This window comes from Phycomyces blakesleeanus (assembly GCF_001638985.1).
Source record: "Phycomyces blakesleeanus NRRL 1555(-) unplaced genomic scaffold PHYBLscaffold_1, whole genome shotgun sequence".
Classification (NCBI taxonomy): Eukaryota; Fungi; Mucoromycota; class Mucoromycetes; order Mucorales; family Phycomycetaceae; genus Phycomyces; species Phycomyces blakesleeanus.
This window is the reverse complement of record NW_017265134.1, coordinates 1,509,797-1,531,942: the sequence shown is the minus strand read 5'-3', so window position 1 is coordinate 1,531,942 and position 22,146 is coordinate 1,509,797. Positions and strand designations below refer to the sequence as shown.

Here is a 22,146-nt window from a genome sequence, read left to right as displayed (position 1 = left end):
ACAAAATTGGCATGGTCTGTACTACGTTTTACCTATTGTGGTACTTTTTTATTTTAATTTTTTTTAAACTTCTTTGAACTGTGAACCTTGAATATGTATAAATATATATAAAGCTACCGTGGGGTTTGTACAATCTGTCAATGATATTTTGACTATTTGTAATAAAAAGAATATCTTGCTATATCGAAAAAATAAAGAAAAAGTAAAGAAGCAAACTGTGAGCTTAAGGCTTTGATATCTTGAGGAATCTTTGTTGTTGCTGTTTTTTTTAGTAATGAACATTTCAAGTAAAGAAATAGTAATAAGAATAATAAGGAGAGAGAAAGAGAGGGAAAGGTTCCGTCTTTTGTGGTTACCTATTTTACATATAAAATATAAAATATATTAAGCTAAATTCCGAGCCATCGTGAGTTTGATGTACACATATATTATGTTATATTTAACAAAGAAAGATATTTTATACAAGTCGATTCAGTTAAATTCATTAGACACATCTTTAGTTTTGTTGTTATTGTCATGGCCTTATTCAACGGTTAAAATATATAGTAGTAAATCTGCAAAGATCTTTTTTTTTATAGAAAAAAAAGAGCGCATGGAGAGAGAAGGTCTGTAGCTGAAGCTGGAGCTGGGCTGGGGGGGACCTTGTTTGATGACCAAATGAGACTCAAATATTATATATATGTATAACTCCGTTGAATGGCTGAATGAACGATTGAATGATTGAATGAATGAATATATGAATGAATGAATGAATGAAGGAATATATGAATGACTGACTGAATGACTGAATGATGAATGGATATACAGTTAAAGAACAAGCTGTAAATGATAAATTATATCTGTAATAAAGAAAAAATAAATAAATAATTTCTTTTGCTTTTACTTTTACTCTTCTACCTATATTTTTTTTTGTATTTTCTGTGTGTCTTACCTTACTGCTTTCAAGCCATGACTACCAAGACAATGAATAACAGAGTAGCTCTCGATGAACCTGCACCAATTGATAGGTAATACAAGTTGTTCGTACGACTCTCGGAGACTGTAAGCCAGTACAACCTTCACTTACCTTTTTGTGGCCTGCATTTCTCAACGACAAAAAAAAACCACCAACCCAAAAACCAAAAGCTATGTTATCAAATTAGGAATCGTAGGTGATGCTCAGATTGGCAAAACTACACTTATGGTCAAATATGTCGAAGGACATTACGACACAGAGTACACACAGACACTTGGTATGAGAAACTCATTAAGAAAATATTTCAAAAATAATATTAACATATTTCTTTAATATAACATTGTTTTAAAAAGGGGTTGATTTTATGGAAAAGACATTGATGATCAATCGACCCGAAGGCCGCACTGAAGTAACCTTTAGTATCTGGGATTTGGGAGGTAAAAAAAAAAGAAAAAAAAAGAGGGCTCTTCTTAATTTTAATTCGTCTGATTGTTGACTCGATTAGATTGTGTGTGCGTGTGTGTTTCTTTTTTGTTATTCACACACCATTCTTTACAATAATTTTTTTTTGTGTTTCAGGCCAACGGGAATTTGTTAGCATGTTACCACTCGTTAGCAATGACGCCCATGCGATATTGTTCATATTCGATCTGACTAGGAAATCAACGCTCAATAGTATCAAGGAGTGGTATCGACAAGGCCGAGGATTAAACAAGGCAAGTTTATTGTAGATAATATAATGTAATATATTGTATTTTATTGTATTATTTCTCTTGGTTATTGATATATTTATATATATATATATATATATGCACAAATATAACGTGTTATTATAGGTGGCACAACCATTTTTGATAGGCACTAAATATGACGAATTTGTTAATCACTCACACGAGGACCATGAAGAAGTAACTCGCCAGGTAAACCAAAACAATAGATGAAAATTTGTATAGAACCATGCACATTTTTCTATACAATTCTTTTTTTTTCTGAATTCTTATTTTTGTTTTGTTTATATATGCTTACAAGCACTATTACATATACATAATAATTGACTACTTGACTCTCTAAATCATCCTTACTATTATTACTCTTATTTTAGGCTAGAAAGTTTGCTAGAGCGATGAAGGCCCCACTCATATTCTGTTCGGCTGCTGAATCTATCAACGTACAGACGATCTACAAGATTGTGTTTGCCAAAACATTTGATTTAGGAATCACCATCCCCGAAATTAGTCAAGTGGGTGGCCCGATTGTTGAATACAGGCATTGCTAATAAACATCACCACGTGGAAAATTATATAACATTTTATGATATCTATGTCTATGTCTATGTCTATGTCTGTGTGTGCGTGTGCGTGTGCGTGTGTACTGGGTTGTTTTTTTTGTTTGGTTTTTATTTTTTTGTAAGTAATGGTTCTTTCTATAGTAAAGAAAAAGAAGAACAAGAAGAAAGAAGAAGAATAGGAAAGTAAAGGGTGTGGTCTGAAGCAAGAGCAAGAACAAAAGAGCAAAAGAGCAATAATAGGTGGGATTGTGTTGATCGAATTCTAGTATACATCTCTTTCTCTTCTTCGTTTCCTCGCTCTCTTGATGTTTATATCTCTTTTCTTCTTCTTTATTATTATCTCTTGATCTTCATCTTGTTGTTGATGCGGTTGATGTTGGTGTTTGCTGGTACTGTTACTGATGCTGATGCTGATGCTGCTGCTGATGCTGCTGCTGCTGTTGCTGTTGCTGTTGCTGTTGACCTTATGCATCGGTCCACTTGATCTTGATACGTCCGGCACCAAGACTGGCCAATTTCTTAAAGGCAGCCGGGCTAAGGTCAATGTCATTTTTGGCACATCCAGGACAACTGTCGACCACAGTGACTACAACCGACTTCTTTCCGTTTGTGACCTTGACTTTCTTGCCGCATCTAGCTTTCAGGTTCTTCATCAACGATGAACTCAAGGCTGCAACCATCTGGCTGTTGGTGTTCTTCTTGCCACAGGATCCGAGACCGACGCCATAGAATGTGGCTTCTCCGGAATTAGCACGGCGGACCAAAGGCAAGGCTTGAATGCACATAGCCATCAACAATGTCAAGAGAATAGTGATACGCATTTAGGAGGGAGGGAAGGTTAATGGGAAAAAAATGAGTGGGTGGGTGGGTAGGATGAGGTAAGGACAGAGGAAAGAAAGAAGGAAGGAAAATGGGCGGGTTGATTTGGTCAAGGTATACAAAACGGCTCCCCCCAAGTGGAGTGTCATTTTGACGGCCAAGGACATTTCCTATTTTATGTTTACCCAGGATTTTGTGCTGTATTTGGAATATATAATTTGCTCTATTTTAAGACAATTTTCTTTTTGTGTATATATATATATATTTTGATCAAAATAAAAGACAGTCAAAGATTCTAGCGTTTTCCAAACAGAGGATAAATCATATATATATATATATATATTTACATATATTAAGATAAAAAAAGGTTTTAGACCTTTGACTGGTTCACTTTTACAATTCACCAACGCACAAAAGCATGAGAACTAACTAAAAAAGCCAAAAGAAGAAGAAGAGGTTCAATAACCTCTGATTGACTAGTCTTTATTCATTTATTGGTAATTGCACTGAGAACAACATTTATGTTTAGTATGAAAGAAAACAACAGCATTATGAGTACTTGTGTTTTATTTTATATGCATTTGAACTAAAATTTGAACTTTATTTTCTTTTGACAGCCTAAATCTGTCCACGCCATTTGGTTTTGAACACTAAAGAATTTTGATCTAATTTAAAATTATTGTCCAATAAATATTCTTGCTTCTTTTTCTTTTTTTTTAAAAAAAAAAGATGTCCACCTCCCTTCTATCATTATTTTTTGCAAGGCTTAAAGCCGTCCACCAGTCAAAACCAAGAGCATAAAATTCATTGAAACTGTTAATAATACACCAGCTTATATATTTATATATAAATAAAATACGTTTTATTTTCATTTTATTGTGCAAGTATCTATAGAATATTCCTCCATCACTTAGCACCACACATCCCATACGGGAAATAAAAAGAGAGATTTGTTTTTAGCTGGACCACTTTCTATATTCTACTTGACTTGAAGAAAATACTATCAAAAACCAATCAAAGCTTTTCTTTTCTTATTCTTTTTAGAAAGAAAAAGGTATAAAAAAGAAGAATTAAAAGGGTTAGCACTTGGAGATAAGGAAAGTTAAAACCCTGAAAAATAAGAGCAGTATAATTACTAAGCACTTAAACAGTTCAATATCATCAAATTCTATCTAGATGAAATTTAGCTATACCAAAACAAAACTACAAAAAAAAACTCCAATTAGTTACCGGATTCTCACTCTCACTAAATGTTCACCTAATTGCGATCGAACAGCCTTATCATATATATTTATGTGGGATATGGTCTATTAAATATCTGTCATTAGTGATGAATTGTGGGTCTGATATGTAGTCGAAGTGCCTAAAGGGCTCCTCAAACCTACGCAAATGTCTTAAATGTTGGGAAAACGGTGAGAGTGAAGGATTTAATGAACAGTATATGTGGAGTAGTCCGTACGAAAAAACGAAAAAAAAGTAAAGAATTCTGTGAAATCAAGGGTATAAGGTGGTGCAGGGCTTACTAGTGTGTAGCTTATAATGTGTGTCTGGTAGTGTTTCGTATATATTGCTCACAGAGATGGTAGGTACTTTAAAGGGGTCAGTCTTCAAGTTTTTACTCAGTACTGTCAACTAAAGTATTAACGAGGTATAACTATTGTTTCTCTAATCTTGCTCAGGAATTTCTCAAGATACCTTACAACAAAACAAAAAAAAATTGAACTTATTTATATTGTCAATGACCCTGTTTCTTATCCTACATCCTGTAAGTGTTCCAACAAGTATGAATATTTGAATAAAATCCACGTCTTTTTCTACTGACAGACTGGTTAGGTCCGAACCGGAAAATAGTCTATATTCTACAGCCCCTAATGTTATGAATAATTGTTTACTAAAAGCAAGAAGTGTTTCTGGATTTGTGTGTTTATCAAAGTCTCTAACCAACAACAAAAACGTTGCTCATACTTATTCCTCTTTTTTGTGTTATAAACTATAGCCTGGTAAATGTCAATGTTGCCAAAAATTTGTGTAGAGAAAAACATTTATTTTGATACTTACAAACATATAAACAGAAGCAATTATCTTTAAAGAAGTAGTAATAGATCAAGATTCTTTTTAATAATTATCCCAGATATTATAGCCTTTATTTTCTCTTATAAAAATACAGTTCAAGTTTACATTATATTATTGTACAAACTAAAGAAAGTTCAAGAAATTATTTATATAAAGTAAAGCCTAGCACAGTTGCAGTAAATACACATCCTGCGCCAATAAATCCAATGATATAAATGAGACATAAAAGTAAAATATACAATGTCAAACCCTTGCTGGATACAATATTCCTGAAGAAATTCACAAGAATTAATAGCATTGGATTCAGAATCCATGCCAGCACAAGCCATTGTATCACACTGTGTACGCTATAATCCGCCCATATAAAATAAATCAATGTCATGACCGTTCCTTGCACTGAATATATAGAATATGAAAAGTATGTGTAGATAATATATGGAACATACCCACTTTTAGCGTTAACCGTTCTTTGCTCGATTACTTTTTCTAAGAAACTGTCTTTGTAGAGAATCTTCGTCGTGGCTTCAATACTACTCATTGAAATATCCCTCTCTTCAGAAACATCGTTATTCGCATACGTCCCAGTTTCAGTATACAGGCTCTCATATCCTATGCAAGACTCAACAACGTTATATGATCCAATGTCAATATTTTTGTCGTAAAGAATACTAAATGCCGCTAGCTGTTTGTGCAGAAAGCAGAGAGACATAGTATGGAGAATCGCCATATTCATGAATAAGATCATAATAACTTTGGTCCATCTGTTCCCTTTAACATCAATACATTTAATAGCAGTGTAAACACATTGGAAGATAGTGGTGCGCACCGCTATGTATGAAGTATCATTCAGATAGCGAACAGAAAAAAAAAGGTTGTATTCCGACTTGATACGTGGCTCTGACTCCTTTTCCAGTAACTACCATGTCTTCAGAAAGGATTATGCTGTAATAGGATTCAAGCTTTTAGGGTACATCTTCTATTCCGAGGTAGATTCTTCTATTCATAATACAATGTTTTACGCATCGTGCTCGCCTAGTTATTGGAATAGTATTAGTCTTTTTTGGCTTCCTTAATTTTGTCTCTCAAGTCTGCCACTTGTTGGATATATAAGATATTGTACGCGCCAAAATAGACTATGTTTGCTTTCACATCGAGGAATTGGGCGAACAGTCATAAGATATGTCAAATATCCAAGGACGATCTTCTTTAAGATATTATAAGCCCTAGATTTATTGATTTGCTCTGATTTGCTGGTCTCTACTGGCCGAGCGTAACGTTCTGGTATGACGGTAGATAGAAGAATGCAAGCAAAAATGAATTTGCGGATAGACATAAAGTTGTAGTAGAAATAAACAAATCAAGTAGAAAGAGCAACAGTGTTTTGGTTGACATATTTGATTAACATTTGTAACTTTATATAGCTCGATAAAAAAGACGTACATTATATATATATATATATATACTTGTATACTTACTACTGGTGTAAATCTGTGAAATTTGAAACATTGAAGGCTGAATATATTTCATTTTCTTGCTTCTATTGAAAGTTAAGGTTCTAAGCTTTTTTTTATATATAAACCAATGTATTTGTGTTTAGAGAACCTTTACGGATCAAAAAATTCTCTATACAACTTTTTAAATTTTTCGGTACTGCACTAAACAATCAAGTCAAATGTACTCATCAAAGGTGCTCACAAAAGGTGCTCTCTGATTGAACGTCCTGTGGATAATAAAAACCTTTATCGACTAATTTGGAAGGGGTTGACCTTAAGTATGATAAAGTTTAGTGTGGACAAATGAAAATATTTTATTGTGGGGGGGGGGGGGGGGTTAGACCTTGCACACTGTGGGATTTAAGCGATTCAATGAGCTGAAGAATAATTGAAATGAATAAAAGCAGCATCCTAAAAACGAGAGAAAATAATAAACGGAAAAAATATTTATCAAGGCATGGCAAGAGAATATTCAGCAAAAAAGTAAAAGAGCACAAAAAAAAACAGATAGTGAGAGAAAACAGCTTTTAGAAAAAGTTAAAATAAATAATACAGCTGGTAAGAATGCAGATGAAAGAATCGAGAATAAGTAATTATGTACTGGCGGCACCGGAATTGGGAACGAATTTCAGCAGGAATAAAAACCAAAGAGGGGTTCCCTCCAGGAACTCGGGTGATCAATTTATAGATCCAAAACACACAGCAATACTAGACCAAGTCGGTCCTACTAGGCACAGCCTCAGGCGGGCACAGATGAAAAGGTGGACGAGGAATGGCGGAGATTCCGAACATGAAATGAGGGAACGGATCACCTGGAACAGGCTCTCTATGAGATGGTTGGATTGGGAAAGTATGGGTTTGTTTCTTGATACGTATCTTTGCTACAGTGTCGATGAAGTTTTGATCAAGAGCTTTTTATTTTGGAAGTTTTTAGGGTGATATCGATTGATCGACAGCATGTAGCAAGTTAAGCAAACATGACCACCAATCATACCACGTACAAAGTGCCCTGAAGGACTTGGGCAGGCAGTTGAGAGCATAGGCGATAAGACAAACCTCTGGAGAGGGGAAACAGGATCTATCAAGGACCAGAGTTTTTGAGTAAGAGCGACTGTGACGAGGCAGTTGAGAAAGACAGATTGAAAAGTTCAAAGAAAGTTCAAACGACTCTGGCTGACTAGTCTTCTTCCATTGTCAAGTGGATTGAGAACAAGACCATTATTTTGCTAAAAGAGATTTGTAATAAGGTACAGGTCCTAGGAAAACCTGCAAAGATATCTGTACCTGATGAAAGATACGGTATTATGAGCACTCTATCCTATCTAATATGAATTTGAACTAATTATAAACTTTTTAGCCTGTCCTCACCAAGTATACTCAATTTATAAACTTTTGTAATTTTACTGTTACCTGATTAGTCAATAGGACGTTCACTTTGTGAGCACCTATAGAATACAAAACAATAACAAAGAGAAACACAATAAAGGTTATTTGAATACGCCCAAGCGTTTGTAATCTGTAAGCTAAATTAAGATGATTTCAATTTTATTTTTAATTATTGAATACAAATACAAACGTAAATACACTTTCTCCCACACATATAAACGAGTGTGTGTGTGTGTGTGTGTGTGTGTGTATTTGAAAGGGTATCTTTTTGAGGGTATTATTTTGACAGGATATTAAATTAATAATCAATCAATCAATCAATCAATCAAGTACTCAAACAATCAAATGATACTATTGATAATAGTAATCTCGATCATTACAAGTAAGAAGAATACATAAACAAATAAGAAGATTATAAAAGTACAAGAGAGCCCGTGTCCTAGTATTTGTCAACACATCGATCCAAAATAAGCAAAAGATTCCACAAGAATCTTGACAAGGTATAGATGAATGAGTCTGTGAGTACATTTTTATCGTTCTTGTTTTTGGTTTGTTTATTTTTCTGTTACTCAATTACCAGTTTGTACATTTCTAAAGCTCGAAAAGAAAATACCACGGTCAGCAGCAAGACTACCACCTCTCACATGCTATCTATAATAGGTGGTACCGGTGAAAGTGTACAAACTATGTATTCATGTTTCCATATGAATAGATGTTCAGAGTTAGAATTCAGTGACTTGAGGGTACAATCAATATACATATATACATATAAAAACGATGAACTAGATATTAGAGATAACAGCCCCAAATTTTATCCACGCACAAATCATGTCTTCCAATTCCGACTACATTATGTCGACTGATGTATTTAGTAAGTTTACTTGGGAAAGCGATATAAATCTTTTATATATATAGCTCCATATGTTATCTATTTAAACAGGGACATTACAAGTATTTGTTTGTCAGAACATACATTTAAAATCGTCATTTCTAAATATTTCATGATAAGCTATATATATATGCGATTCTATGCAAAGCCTTTTATTTTTTTGGGGAAAAAAAAGGGGGGAGGGAGAAAGCCAAAATTTGTTGGACCTTATCTTTAACTGCGCACACAAACCATGAGTCTGAAAAGTATAATACAAAAGAAGACGAGGAAAAAAAATATTATTAGCTAATGAAAATCGATTTTATTTTACGTGTTAAAAATGTAACCATAATATATAATGACATCAAAAGGATATAACAGAGACAAAAAGATATACAGAAAAAAGAGAGTAGCGACAATAATAAGTAGGAAATTTCCTGATCAAAGAGGCTAATAGTTATGGTAATATTATTTTGTTTTATTCCGTTTAGTGTGCACGAGATTCTCTCTGCACAATCGAAATTCATATATATATATATTACCTGTTTATGACTAGTAATGGTCAATAGAGCTTTATAGTATTTGCTAAGGTCATATAATTAAATGATATCCATATTTTATATATAACATAAAACCAAAAAAAATACCCGTTTTTGTATATGTGTCTATTATGAATATGGTTAAGAGTGATAGTTGTAAGAGCATAAATAAATAAATTAAAAATGAAGCTTATACGATACTTATATGTATATCACAGTCAAATGGGTACAAACGTTTTAAGGATCAGTAAATATCCATTTACTTACACATTTCAAATGTATTTACCGGGGATAATGACAATGATAAAGCGTAAAAGGCATTTTTTAAGGGATAGTAAACGTGTCAAGAAAGCATCTCTTTTTGTATATATATATATATATATTATACTGGTGAAATGAAATGAAATGAAATGAAATGAAATGAAATGAATAAGTCTTCTTATTTTTTTCACTGACTAATAAAAAAGTATTATTCATAGTTGATATATGGTATATCACGATTTTATCCCCGCAAAACAAATTAGAACAAATGTTACACACCTTAAGAAAGAGAGAGAGATTATGTAAACACGGATACATATATAGATATAGATACACATTATTGTTACAAGTGTGTGTGCATGTATCTATTTATGTATGTATGTATGTATGTATGTATGTATGTATGTATGTATGTATGTATGTAGGTGTGTAGGTGTGTAGGTGTGTGTGTAGAAAATAATATATAAATATTTATACATATAAAATACCTATATATTTTTTGGAATGTATATGTAGGTTACTATATATGTATATATTTGTGTAAATGTAGTAGCCACACACCATATATAGTAATTGTGTTATACTTTATTTATATACATGATTTATGAAATAGAAATAGAAATAAAGTAACAATTTACCACATGTAATTCACTACAGTAATTTCAGAAAGTAAAGTCGCTGATTTTGAGTTCAATGTCGTGCAAAAAATTGTGCGTTCAATAATGATGCCGATTAATCCAAGAATAAAGTCTTGCTCACATGTCACGAACTTCGTTTACTTTTAATTGTTGCTTAATTTGGACATATAATTTCCCCAATAAACAATACAAAAAAACTTGCTGCTTAGAACTTATCCAATAAAATTTTTGGCATTAATTGTTATAAAAAAAGGGTTACGATTTTCTGTGTCCATTTTGCTCTCTTCTTTCTGTTTACAATTCCATGTTGTTAATGAACATGGGGTTGAGCCGATGGATCTTTCTGTTGATGAGAAGCTGTATGCTATTGAAACAATTCGTCCACGTACGCAATTCTTAATGAATAAACCTTCAAAAGCGATGATATACGGTTTACTCTGATAAAGACAAGACTAGATTTTTTCATCTATTTTTCAGCAAATGCTTAAATGCTTCCGCTGCTGCAAGCCAATTGGGTATTCATATCCTGGCAGAGCAGATATGGGTAAAACACTATTACGAAGTCCCTGAAAGCATCTTTGAAAAAAATCAGGGCGACATCGTATTCTTGGGAATGAGCATAGTCAATTTTTTTAAATTACATTGATGAGGATTCTTCTGCCGTTGTCAATTAAGTGGTGGAAAGTTTGAAACGAACCTATGAGGATCTCAACGTTTCTCGTAGTACTGTTCATAACTTCATGACAGCTCAGTGTAATTTGTCTATTAAGTAAGCACAGTTTCATCCTGTGGAAAGGAACAGTAAGGAAAAGTCTCAGCAAAGACACGACTGGGTTCAAAAGTGGCAGCAAACTGACCTGGATTTCACAACAAATTATGTTTTTTCTAGATGAATCAGCCTTTCACATTAATTTGAAACGGGATATGACTTGGTCAAAGAAAGGCACTCCTGCAGTAGTTACAGTGCCAATAACTAAAGCAAAAGCAACTTCTATTTTAGGTGCAATTTCTTCTAGAGGTTTAATTAATGTTAGTTTGCGAGTTTCGAAGCGTATCAAGAAGATAAATCTCGGATGTGAGACTAATAGCTATAGCATAGGAACAGTGATAAAATATTAATTGAGCTTTTTAAAGGCTACTCTCGATGAAATGAACAAGTATCCAGAAATGAAGAAACATTATATTATCATGGATAATGCTCATATACATAGCTCAACTGACATAGGAAAGTATATTTACTCTAGAGAATATTGATATGCATATATTTCTTCATATTCCCCTGAATAGAATCCAATTGAGCAGTTTTGTTCGGTCGTCAAAAGTAAAGTTAAACGAAACAAGTTTTTGGAAAAATAATCGTCCATGGCTAGGATCAGTGAGGCATGTGATAGCTTACATTCTAGTAATTTCAAAGGCTTTGTTTCTCATTCTGCTAAATGTTTTGATAAGTGCCTTAACAAAGAAAGGTTATAAAAACGGGCACAACAGTCTGTAAGCCTATAGAAAAAATTAGCAAAACCCGCAAGCAAGCCAATTTTCTTTATGAAACCTGTCCATTAATAGCCATAGCAAACACATTTTGTATAAAGGAAATCGTAGATAAGGGAAATAGGAATGGTGGGTAAATCCAAAAAAGAAGGGCAAGCAATTTAAACACACAAGATAACAAAGAAAAATTACAAAGATTGATTGATTGGGTATACGGCCAAAATTCAAGATCCAAGAGTAAAGTTACAGATTCGTTTCCTTGGTGCTAATTTGTTTTTTTATCACGTCCAAATACGCGCTCGACAGTGTATTACAGCGCCAAGGTGCCAGATCATTTTCGCTAACCATGCAATAGTCTCGGATCAATGACACAACAAAAAGCAAGTTGTCCGCATGTCCCATCAAATCCAGGAGATCACATTTCTTCGTTGAAATGCGCAACCGAACCAATTCTGTAAAGGTGTATAAGAATGGAGATTTCAATTGCATCGTAGAAAAACGTGACTGAGTTGGCTATAACTTGGAAGGGGAGGACATTTCTTAAATTGTGCTGACCTATTGCTTCTTTGCTAAAGATGCACAACCGATAAAAGTCATTGGCAAGTAGTGTGACTGAAACACTGCTGCTATTTTTGACCTCTCCATAGGCGCTAGTGTACAAGAGCCGGTATCCAGATGATGCATACACGTCAATTTTGTAATCTGTGAAGTATTAGAGATTGATTTTGGGGTTAGTATCTCAGCAATGAGATAAATTAGAGCTGTAAGAGTGTTGTTTATTTAAGAAAGAAGATCATGGCTGCTTATATAAATATTTGGTTGCCTGATTTAAGGTCTCCGCCGGTTAATGGTCAATTATCACTGAAGCAATGTGAAGTGTCCGAGTGCCTGGTGTGTGGTACGTTCCTGAGATGTGACCATGTTAGGTTCATTAGCAATTGTAGTATCCGTTCTGGATCGTGAAGTTTGCATTTTACTCAATTGTAGTGTGTATACCACAATCTGGTCGATCGACAGCATTGTCAAACTCTTCTAGGACTATGTTCGAGCAATGTCCAGCTTTCGAGGGCTTCTTTGCTGACAAAAGGCCATGTATAAATGGATGGATGTAGCTGGAAGTCAGATGTGCTTCAGAGAGGGGCTTCATGTCACAGTCGTATAGATACGAGAGTAAGGCTACTATTGCCATGATAACTGCACGTCCATATTCTGTTGGTTCAATGTAGTCTTGTGGCGAGGAAGTAACAACTGGATCGCAAAGTGGGAGAAGCTCGATTACGGATCGTGTTTCCGTGATGTCTTCATCCACAGACTGCTGAATAATCTATTGAGCTGCTGATATAACGTGCGGATGGAATGTGTTGCGCTTGTATTTGACCAGTATTCCAGTGCGCACTATTCTCAATAAGGAGGGTGAGAAAATGTCGGTTGGTAAATCTTCATAATTGCCCCCGTCGCTGCAAGACAAGGATACCAGACATAGCCAAAAGCTCATTGAAACGGCTCTCGGCGGCAAATTTAGCTGTACGCGACGCAGTAATATAATATCGACGATATTTGTGGAATTGACTTGAAATATCGCGACCATCTAGGACCCATCGTTTGTCTTCAGGAGATAGGTTTTCAAGCGATAGCGTTATTTTTACAAGGTTATTGTTGACATGATTCTCGAGTTCTGAAGCAGTGTTAAATATGTTGCGACAGCCTGGGAAAGCGAATTTAATAATGATATCTGTATCCTGTGTGTATTTCTTTACGTTGCTTGTGTTGTAGACACGCACTGGGATTCTGTCTGTTGATTTGCCATGGTCTTTCTTCGAATGTGATGTGAGATCCTTGTCGTGTTTATTGAATGTGTGCTTTTTCATATCTTAAAATCTACTGAATTTTTCTTCACAATCCGGGCATAGTTTTTTTTTAACAAAGCGATGGTGCCTTTGTTATTGCACGAATAAGACGATTAAGCCATGTTTGGACCAAATTATGAAAGTGATTGTTTTTTTTTTGCTCATTGTTGTGGTGGCTAAAGGTTTTTTTTAGAGGGAGTTGTTTTAAAGAAAGATTTGAAATTGAAGAACGAAGATTCGTGAGAACTTTCGTAGGTTTTGTTTATGCTGCTCATCAACATACGATGGAATTGCATTGAGGGAATTGAGCCACGTCATATAAGATTCCGATTGTTATTCAGCATTTGGTTTTTAACGCTTTACTAAAATACCTTGTCAATTGTGATTTTTTTTGTCAATGATTTGTTTCATTTTGGCTGTAGAAAAGAAGCTTTATAAAGTATGGTCGTTTAGTACATCATTTTTTTGTAACTAGAGTCTTTATTTTAGAAAGTTTGCCGAGGGAATTGACAAATATATCCATTTGGAATCGAATAAACTACTATGAAAAGTAATTTTTCTTTCAATCCCCTCGATGAAATTCCCTCGACGATTCCCTCATACGCTGGTGAACAGGATTAAAAATGGTTCAAAATATATTCTGTTTCAATGTAGAAAAAAAATGCCGAGTCATTCTCTCTCGGTTTGCCTTATTTTTATTAGTTAAAGAGGTATGTTTTAATAGTAAATAATTGAAAATACAGCTGTAACTAATTAATAAAAGTTATGTATATATATATGTTCATTAGTTTGAGTTTTGGCTTAGTAGATTGCTTGTGTTGGGCATTTCTTACTAATATTAAGAAACAAAAAAAAATCGTATATTTTGTCTTATTTGAAATTTTGACAAATCGTTTTATATACTAAAAATCGTTGCCTATGCCGAATTTTAATAGAATTTTTTTTTCAATACAACCTCCTAATTCCCTTATTCAACGCTTTGTCTTGAACAGCTTTTTATTGTGATTAAAAAGGTTATAAGTAGGACTAACTTTCTTCCTCTTTTATTTGGAAGAGAAAAGATTTAACTCAAGAAATTACACAAAGAAAGAATCTTTAGGCCAATCATATTTCCTAGATTCCATATACTGCCATATTTGGTCTCTAATATCTGTGGTGGTAACAATTTTCTTGCACAACATTGAACTCAAAATCAGCGACTTTACTTTCTGAAATGTCTGTATTTTTTTTTTATTATTATTGAACAACACACACACACACACAATTCTTACTCATCTGCAAAAGGGGAAGGCCGGTCACACAATACTTCTTATTTTATTATATAAAAATATATAAATATATTTTTCACTCAACTCACTCACATGTATTCAATTCACAATCCACTTGTTTGGAATCGATAATTTTCATATGAAGTACAGCCAACGACATTCACGTGTCAATCAATGAAGTTTAAAGGAAAAAAAGAAAAAAAAAGAAAAAGAAAAAGAAAAAGAAAATACTAATCTATTCTTATTCTCCTTCTCTTCTTCTGCTTCTTCTGCTTCTTCTACTTCTTTATATATCACCTTAATATCCTCACAGACATTGATTGAATGATTCTTTCATTATATTCGTGAATGGCAGCAGAATACGAACACACGTTTTACTTTTGCGATCCATCTAAACGATCATGGCAGTCACCTTCCTCCTCTCCCCCTTCCTCATACCAAGCCTGTCACAGTGATGAGGGCTATGATTCAGACGAGAAGCGTTCCTCATCACACGCTCAGGAGATTCCAATTCTTAAAAGCACTCGAAGCATGTAAGCAAACACCAAAACACACACATACAAACATAAAGATATAAAGATATATATGTATATATGTATGTATATGAAATACTAAACTCAATTATCTTGCCTTATTTATAAATTTATATTTAAATTTAAATTCTTTTAATAGTCGCATATCTTACACTTTCTTCACCTATACCCTCACGTTTATTATTCTCTTTCTCAGTACAAGACACCTCATTACTCATCCTCCACCATGGATGCACTCATTCCCACCGGTGTTCATCGCCTTTACCATCTTATTTCATACCACTCACCTATTTGCACACCTACTCGATCTGCTGACGTTAGAACGCCTGTGTGTTGTCTACGGTACCTGGCTGTATTCAACAGGTTGGCTCCTGGGAACACTCGTATTTACAGAGCGACTTCCTAGCGACTTTTACTACCCAACCCTCCTATTCTGGATACTGATGCTCGAACGGCGGAATGCGTGGGGAATTATTGTGTGGGAATTCGTCGGACGTTTAGACCATCCTCACGAACCTGCATCAGCAAATAGATGGCGGCTGTTTGTGTTTAGAACCTGGTGCCTGTTAGGTACCGGATCCTTTTGGGGATTGCTTTATACAGCCCTGGCCCACTCAGACGGATTCGCACTCTCATATTTACTTGCGTACACCAGCATTCTCAAATTACTGCTGGTTAGCACATTCGGTGGTCTGATGATGATCTGCTATTGGAGTTTCTGGACATTCCAATACAGAGGTGTTCTCTGGAGAAAAGAACTCCGGAAAGGCATCGTTGTCTGGATCAGCGAAGGTGTTACTCGCGCTGGCGACGTCGAGTAAAGCAAAACAAAAAAAAGAAGAAAGTCAAAGATCAATCATTAACAAGAATTACAACAACCACAGCCACAGCCACAGCCACAACTGCAACTGCAACTACAACTACAACCACAACTACAATTACCATTACCATTACCATTACCATTACCATTACCATTGACATTTTAACTACAATTACAGCAACCATAGCCATAACCATAGCCATAGCCATAGCCATAACCATAGCCATAGCCATAGCCATAGCCATAACCATAACCACAACCAACAACCAACAACCACAAAAGAATATACATTAAATAGCATCATTGTGTACATAAAATCCCTTTGGAACATCAATATTTTTTTTTCACTCTTCAAATCTCTTTCTTTTTTTTCCCTTCGTTTTTAATAAAGCATACAACATCAATATTAATATTGCTAATATTATTACTTCTTTACAACAACAACAAAAACATCAATTTCTTGTGTACAAATTTACTCAAATGGCAGTCTAAATCTTTAATCATTTGCAGTTGTATTTCTTTATATAGAAGGCGAAAGACACTTAATATTTTACATATATGTATATGTATATGTATGTGTATGTATGTATGTATGTATGTGTAAGTGATAGATAGAGAAAGAGGAAAGAAATAGAGCGAGCGAGAGAGAGAGAGAGAGAAAAAGAGGAAGGGGCGCTGATTGACGTCACCCATGTCAGATAACTTTTGCGTTTAGCAGTAGATTGGATATGATTCAATTCAATTCATTTTATTTCCATCTTTCTTTTCTCTCTATCTCTCTCTCTCTTTCTCTCGTATTCCTAATTTGTTCTTTGTAACATTTAACTGCTAATAGTTACATACTTGTTCATATCTTATTCATCATTATCACCTTTTCTTCTTCTTTCTTTCTTCTTCTTCTTTTCTATTGTTCAGTTTTGCCGTGTAAATTTCTGACTATAATTTGATCGTTATCAACGCAAACACACTCTCACACGCACACGCACATACACGCACACAAAAATATTACCCAATATCTCTTATACTTTGTGTTACATACAATGATCCGACAATCGCCTACTCTGGAAGCCCTTTGCCATTCACTTGGGAATGACTTTGCCGATCGTTGGAATCAAGACAAAGTATCAGACTGGCTTATTGATAACGGTTGGGCGAATCTGGTACCTCGTTTCAAAGGTAACCAAAACCAAAACAAAACAAAAAAAGATACCTTTTCAATAGTTCCGAAAAAATCCTTTTTACTCTTTTTGTTAAAGAAATAAAATAAAATAAAAAAAGCATATGGGGTCTGTGGTGAAAGGTTTTTTCAAATCACGCTTTCGGAGCTCGTCGAGATCCTACCACGGCCCATCACAACCTATGCCGAACGAAGACGCCTCCTAAATGACATTCGCGCCCTTAGTTTACCATCCACAAGTCCACCAACTGCAGTAAGTACCCAAAGAGAGAGAGAGAGAGAGAGAGAGAGAACTATGTGAATATATATGTGTGTGTGTTTTGGACGTGTATATTAAAACAAGAGAAAAGGTTTATCGACACCAAAAGATATCCATCAATACAAATCTCTACTGCTACACACCCAGTCCACACACGCCCTCCAGCGCATCTCGCCTTGAACCCTATCACAAGATCGACCAAATCTACCCAAACTCAAACACAGCTACGACCACAGCTACGACCACAAACACGACCACGAATACGAGCACGAATACGAGCACAACAATCACAAACGCCACAAATACAAATACAAATCCAACCACAGCCGCCTGCCCCTCGCCCTCCCCCTCGCCTTCACCCTCGCCATCCGATTATCCATTCCGCCCAAAACAATTTCCACCACCTTATTCACCAAAAGCAACCCTCACCCGCCTACGCAATAGTCTCTTTGCAACCAGTCCAATCCAAAATCCCATTCACTCGGCGGCTGCGGCTGCGGCTGTTAATGCTGTTAATGCTGTTAATGCTGCTAATTCTGCTACTAATGCTGCGGCGACGGCGGACCCCACGGCCATCATAGACACCGAAGAACCCCTACGTCTGTCTCCAACCATTCCTGCCCGGGTCTCTTCCACACCCGACAAAATATCCCGTCTCTGGGCACAGTATTCCCATTGGCCAACACAGCCAATACAGCCAACTCGTGTATCCTTGCCTGCCAAACGAGTAAGCTTTATGAATATATACTTTTTTTTTTTGTATTCTGTACATTTAATCTTATCTGTTTCAATTATATCTTTATTTATCTATTTATCTATTTATTTAATAATAATGATAATGAAAGGAATCAAGAGTACAAGTGACAGCCGACAAAGAAACATGGTACAGTCTTACAGTAGCAGAGATCCGAGATCCCGATATTCTCAAAGACATGCTACTCAAGCGCATGCACTGGACTGGTGAACGTGATACATATGAATACATGCATGAGAACGGACCTGATCCTGGTAAGGAAATCTGATTGTTATCATTATTCTTCTCTCGTCATGTCATGCCTTGCCTTGCCCTGCCCTACCCTGCCCTGTCTTGATCTATATCTCTTAAACGGCCTGCATATCTACACACACACATATACAATATATTTACACATGCGTGCGTGTGTGCACACATACCTTTCTTTTTTTTTAAAAAAAAAAAACTCATTCACTCACTCACTCACTCACTCCACTCACATTTAGACACCCCCCTTCAGCCGCACGATTTAGTCCGTCTGTGTTCATTAGCCGACTCTGCTGCCACCCAACGAATATTGGTCAGACCAGCTCACCCCTTAGACCCACTCACCACTCCAGAACTCGGCTTCTCTCCGTCAGACACCCTTTCACCAATATTCCCCATGGGAGGACCCTTCCGTATCCCCGTTTGTCCTCCTGTACGTTATTCATCTCCACTACCACTGGTAGTGACACAATCACAACCACAACAACCTCCGTCAGCGTCACAGGAACACCGCCGTATTCAACTTACTGATCCAGCCGTTATTGTAAACACAGCAGCATCAGCAACAACAGCATCAACTATAGACAATATGGAAATAGGTCCAACTACAATAATATCGACACCAAACAATGTCTCTCTGTTGTGGGCCGTTCCACCACGACCAAAACCACAGGACTTTTGGGGTGAGCGTCCACCAGCCAACCTTGTCTGTCAGAACATTGACCAGTACTTTGACAACCACGACCTGGATATCGAATTAAATCTTCCTTTAACACCAACCTCGCCTTCACGACGGAGTCCCAACAATACCAACAAATGCCGTTCTATTAGATCCTTGGCTAGAGAAGCCAGCAAGAAATACACTGCATCTTCTAATCTGGCCTTTACTCATGGAAACAACACATTATTACGTCGCAAGAGTACCAAACTTTGGGACACTCCATTGTTGGAAGTCAAACCCCAACGTAAGAGACGCTTAAACCAATACAATCATTCCCAATACCACCCCCACCATAATCAGCCAGTACAAGTTCCTCAGGCGGTACAGTGGATTCGTGGGCAATTGATTGGCAAAGGTTCATTTGGGCGTGTGTATTTGGCTTTCAATGTGAACACAGGAGATGTCATTGCAGTCAAGCAAGTCCAGGTGCCCCGTTCCCCCCGGCCTGAGACCAATGATAATATACAGATTAATATTAATAATAATAATACTAATAACAACAACAACAATAATAATAATAATGTACAGAGTAATAATAACTCGCCACAACAACAACCACAACAGCCGCATCAACAAAATCACCATCAAAACCATCAAAACCATCAGCATGATATGGTAAAAGCACTTTATCAAGAAATTGCCATGCTAAAAGATCTAGACCACGACAATATCGTACAATATCTTGGATACGGACAAGACGAAGCCGAAGGAGTTGTCCACATCTTTTTGGAGTATGTCTCTGGAGGAAGTATTGCTAGTAGATTACAGCTGCGCGGAGGGTTCGATGAACGCTTGGTTCGGTACTTTACGTATCAAATCTTGTTAGGTCTTTCATATCTTCACTCCAAAAGTATTCTACACAGAGTAAGATATAATATATACACACACACACATATATATATATATGTGTGTGTGTGTGTGTGTCTTTAAAAGATCCACATATAGAAAAGAGGCTGTTGTTAATCTCTTTACTGTTTAATTATTTCTTTTCTCTCTATCTCTCTTTTGGATTCTTGTTGCTATCCAGGATATCAAGGCTGCCAATATATTGGTAGAAGCTGATGGAGTGTGCAAAATATCTGATTTTGGCCTTTCGAAAAAGAATGATTACAGCCAAGTCTATGATGCTAACTCTCGTATGTCGTTGCGTGGATCAATATACTGGTAGGTAAATTACATGGAGCTTTTTTAATAGAAATGATAATAAAGCATAGTATACAAGAATCTATTCATTTATTTATTTATTCATTCATTCCTTTATTCATTAATAAATTATTATCTTTTTCTACATAACTTTACATACATACATACATACATACATACATACATACATACATACATATATACATCTACATCTACATATATATTCTATATATCTATACGTATCACCACTCTTTACTCTCTATCTCTGTCTGTGCCTTTTTATTTTCTTTTTATTTTATTACTATTACTATTGTCCGCATTTGTATTTGTATCTGTATCTGTATCTGTATTTGTGTGTACATAGGATGGCACCAGAAGTAGTCAAAAATGAACCCTATAGTGCCAAGGTGGATATCTGGAGTTTGGGATGCACTGTGATAGAAATGCTCACTGGTCAACGCCCTTGGATTGCTTTTAACCAAATTGCAACCCTTTATAATGTATGACAAAACTACACTTCTTATAGCTAATACTCCCTTTCTCTCTTTTTGTTGTTGTTGTAAAAAACAACAACAACAAAAACAAAAACAAAAGCTTGTGCTAATTATGGTCTTATTTTTCTTCTTTTTTTTTCACGCAGCTTGGATGTCTCAAATCTCCAAAAATTCCCAAGCAAATATCTAAAGAAGCTAAAGATTTCCTTGAATTGTGCTTACAAATGTAAGTTGCTTTTATTTTGATTGTTGATTGTTGATATTTATTTTATTTATTTTACAGCGACCCAGACAAACGACCCACAGCACAAGAATTGCTATCTCATTCTTTTTGTTACCAAGATCCAGACTTCAATTTTCAGGTAACTATATGGAAAAAGACACACATTTTTGTGTGCAGATTTCATTTTCATTTTCCAAAGTAGCAAATCAACTGATCTAAACTTGTTCAATATATGTACTATTTATGATAGGATTATGTGGATCAGGGCAAGGTTTAAAGAATTGAATGAGGTTGTTATACATAAATATACATATATTTTTTTCTCTGTGCTTTGTTTTCTTTATACTATTTCTTGTCTCAATAATAATACACTTCTTTTCATATATCTACCATTACTAAATCAATTATTATTAATATTAATAATAATAATTCATTAATTCATTAATTAATTTTTTTTGCAAACATACACAAGAAATAACTATATATTTGTATATAGTAGGTATATGTATCTAGTCCTATTTTATTAAAATCACACAAATTCACGCAACAATGTTGTAATAATTATGTTTATATTTATTGAACCGATCACCTTTCTTTTCGGCTACTTGTTTTTTTTGGTCATTTTAGGTCTTAACGTAACACGGAATACCATACACAACCACCGATGCACCTACAACATTATTCACCAACACCAACACGCACACACACACCAAAACCCAACCCTCATTTCGTCAAAAACATTACTCTTTTTCTTTTGTTTGGTTGTGTATTTGTAGTTGTAGTTGTATTTATATAGAAAAATAAAATAAACTTACCGATTAGATACGTTAGGTTAGAATGGGCACGAGATGAA

At 35.3% G+C, this 22,146-nt stretch overlaps 9 protein-coding genes across 9 annotated transcripts; 5 read left to right on the top strand and 4 right to left on the bottom strand.

The window, feature by feature from the left end:
• Positions 1–948: 948 nt before the first annotated feature.
• PHYBLDRAFT_85840 (hypothetical protein) lies at positions 949–2,231 on the top strand (the record flags this gene model as incomplete). Its single annotated transcript, XM_018443627.1, has 6 exons — positions 949–1,007; positions 1,126–1,232; positions 1,309–1,392; positions 1,535–1,671; positions 1,792–1,875; positions 2,058–2,231. 6 exons carry the CDS (start codon positions 949–951, stop codon positions 2,229–2,231), a joined length of 645 nt encoding a protein of 214 aa, XP_018298780.1.
• A 476-nt stretch (positions 2,232–2,707) lies between these two features.
• On the bottom strand, positions 2,708–3,028 carry PHYBLDRAFT_105004 (hypothetical protein; the record flags this gene model as incomplete). The annotated part of the gene is made up of 1 exon (XM_018427875.1): positions 2,708–3,028. The coding sequence occupies one exon, from the start codon at positions 3,026–3,028 to the stop codon at positions 2,708–2,710; it is 321 nt and encodes a 106-aa protein (XP_018298779.1).
• A 2,253-nt stretch (positions 3,029–5,281) lies between these two features.
• Positions 5,282–6,662, bottom strand: PHYBLDRAFT_161376 (hypothetical protein; the record flags this gene model as incomplete). Its single annotated transcript, XM_018434389.1, has 4 exons — positions 5,282–5,482; positions 5,617–6,051; positions 6,256–6,413; positions 6,611–6,662. The coding sequence occupies 4 exons, from the start codon at positions 6,660–6,662 to the stop codon at positions 5,282–5,284; spliced, it is 846 nt and encodes a 281-aa protein (XP_018298778.1).
• A 3,617-nt stretch (positions 6,663–10,279) lies between these two features.
• Positions 10,280–11,439, top strand: PHYBLDRAFT_161375 (hypothetical protein; the record flags this gene model as incomplete). Its single annotated transcript, XM_018434388.1, has 3 exons — positions 10,280–10,308; positions 10,798–10,942; positions 11,068–11,439. The coding sequence occupies 3 exons, from the start codon at positions 10,280–10,282 to the stop codon at positions 11,437–11,439; spliced, it is 546 nt and encodes a 181-aa protein (XP_018298777.1).
• Positions 11,440–11,992: 553 nt separating this feature from the next.
• Positions 11,993–12,787, top strand: PHYBLDRAFT_156967 (hypothetical protein). Its single transcript, XM_018433539.1, has 2 exons — positions 11,993–12,262; positions 12,366–12,787. Exon 2 carries the CDS (start codon positions 12,604–12,606, stop codon positions 12,769–12,771), a length of 168 nt encoding a protein of 55 aa, XP_018298776.1. The 5' UTR covers positions 11,993–12,262; positions 12,366–12,603; the 3' UTR covers positions 12,772–12,787.
• A 168-nt stretch (positions 12,788–12,955) lies between these two features.
• Positions 12,956–13,790, bottom strand: PHYBLDRAFT_156966 (hypothetical protein). The gene is made up of 2 exons (XM_018433538.1): positions 13,566–13,790; positions 12,956–13,513 (listed from the first exon to the last, which is right to left on the bottom strand). The coding sequence occupies exons 1-2, from the start codon at positions 13,674–13,676 to the stop codon at positions 13,451–13,453; spliced, it is 174 nt and encodes a 57-aa protein (XP_018298775.1). The 5' UTR covers positions 13,677–13,790; the 3' UTR covers positions 12,956–13,450.
• A 1,481-nt stretch (positions 13,791–15,271) lies between these two features.
• PHYBLDRAFT_138280 (hypothetical protein) lies at positions 15,272–16,277 on the top strand (the record flags this gene model as incomplete). The annotated part of the gene is made up of 2 exons (XM_018429967.1): positions 15,272–15,456; positions 15,653–16,277. The coding sequence occupies 2 exons, from the start codon at positions 15,272–15,274 to the stop codon at positions 16,275–16,277; spliced, it is 810 nt and encodes a 269-aa protein (XP_018298774.1).
• A 31-nt stretch (positions 16,278–16,308) lies between these two features.
• PHYBLDRAFT_138279 (hypothetical protein) lies at positions 16,309–16,567 on the bottom strand (the record flags this gene model as incomplete). Its single annotated transcript, XM_018429966.1, has 2 exons — positions 16,309–16,388; positions 16,453–16,567. 2 exons carry the CDS (start codon positions 16,565–16,567, stop codon positions 16,309–16,311), a joined length of 195 nt encoding a protein of 64 aa, XP_018298773.1.
• Positions 16,568–19,607: 3,040 nt separating this feature from the next.
• Positions 19,608–21,438, top strand: PHYBLDRAFT_88191 (hypothetical protein; the record flags this gene model as incomplete). Its single annotated transcript, XM_018443689.1, has 6 exons — positions 19,608–19,859; positions 19,998–20,297; positions 20,461–20,597; positions 20,941–21,076; positions 21,217–21,296; positions 21,354–21,438. Coding segments are annotated over 6 exons (990 nt in total), but the record flags the coding sequence as incomplete, so codon positions are not given.
• Positions 21,439–22,146: the final 708 nt, after the last annotated feature.

Bases quoted from the DNA above. Each gene is read 5' to 3' on its own strand.
- PHYBLDRAFT_156966 (XM_018433538.1), bottom strand. From the start codon at position 13,676: ATGAAAAAGCACACATTCAATAAACACGACAAGGATCTCACATCACAT. The intron at 13,514-13,565 runs GTAAAGAAATAC...TCGCTTTCCCAG, and splicing joins GTGTCTACAACACAAGCAAC to GCTGTCGCAACATATTTAAC.
- PHYBLDRAFT_156967 (XM_018433539.1), top strand. From the start codon at position 12,604: ATGGCTGCTTATATAAATATTTGGTTGCCTGATTTAAGGTCTCCGCCG.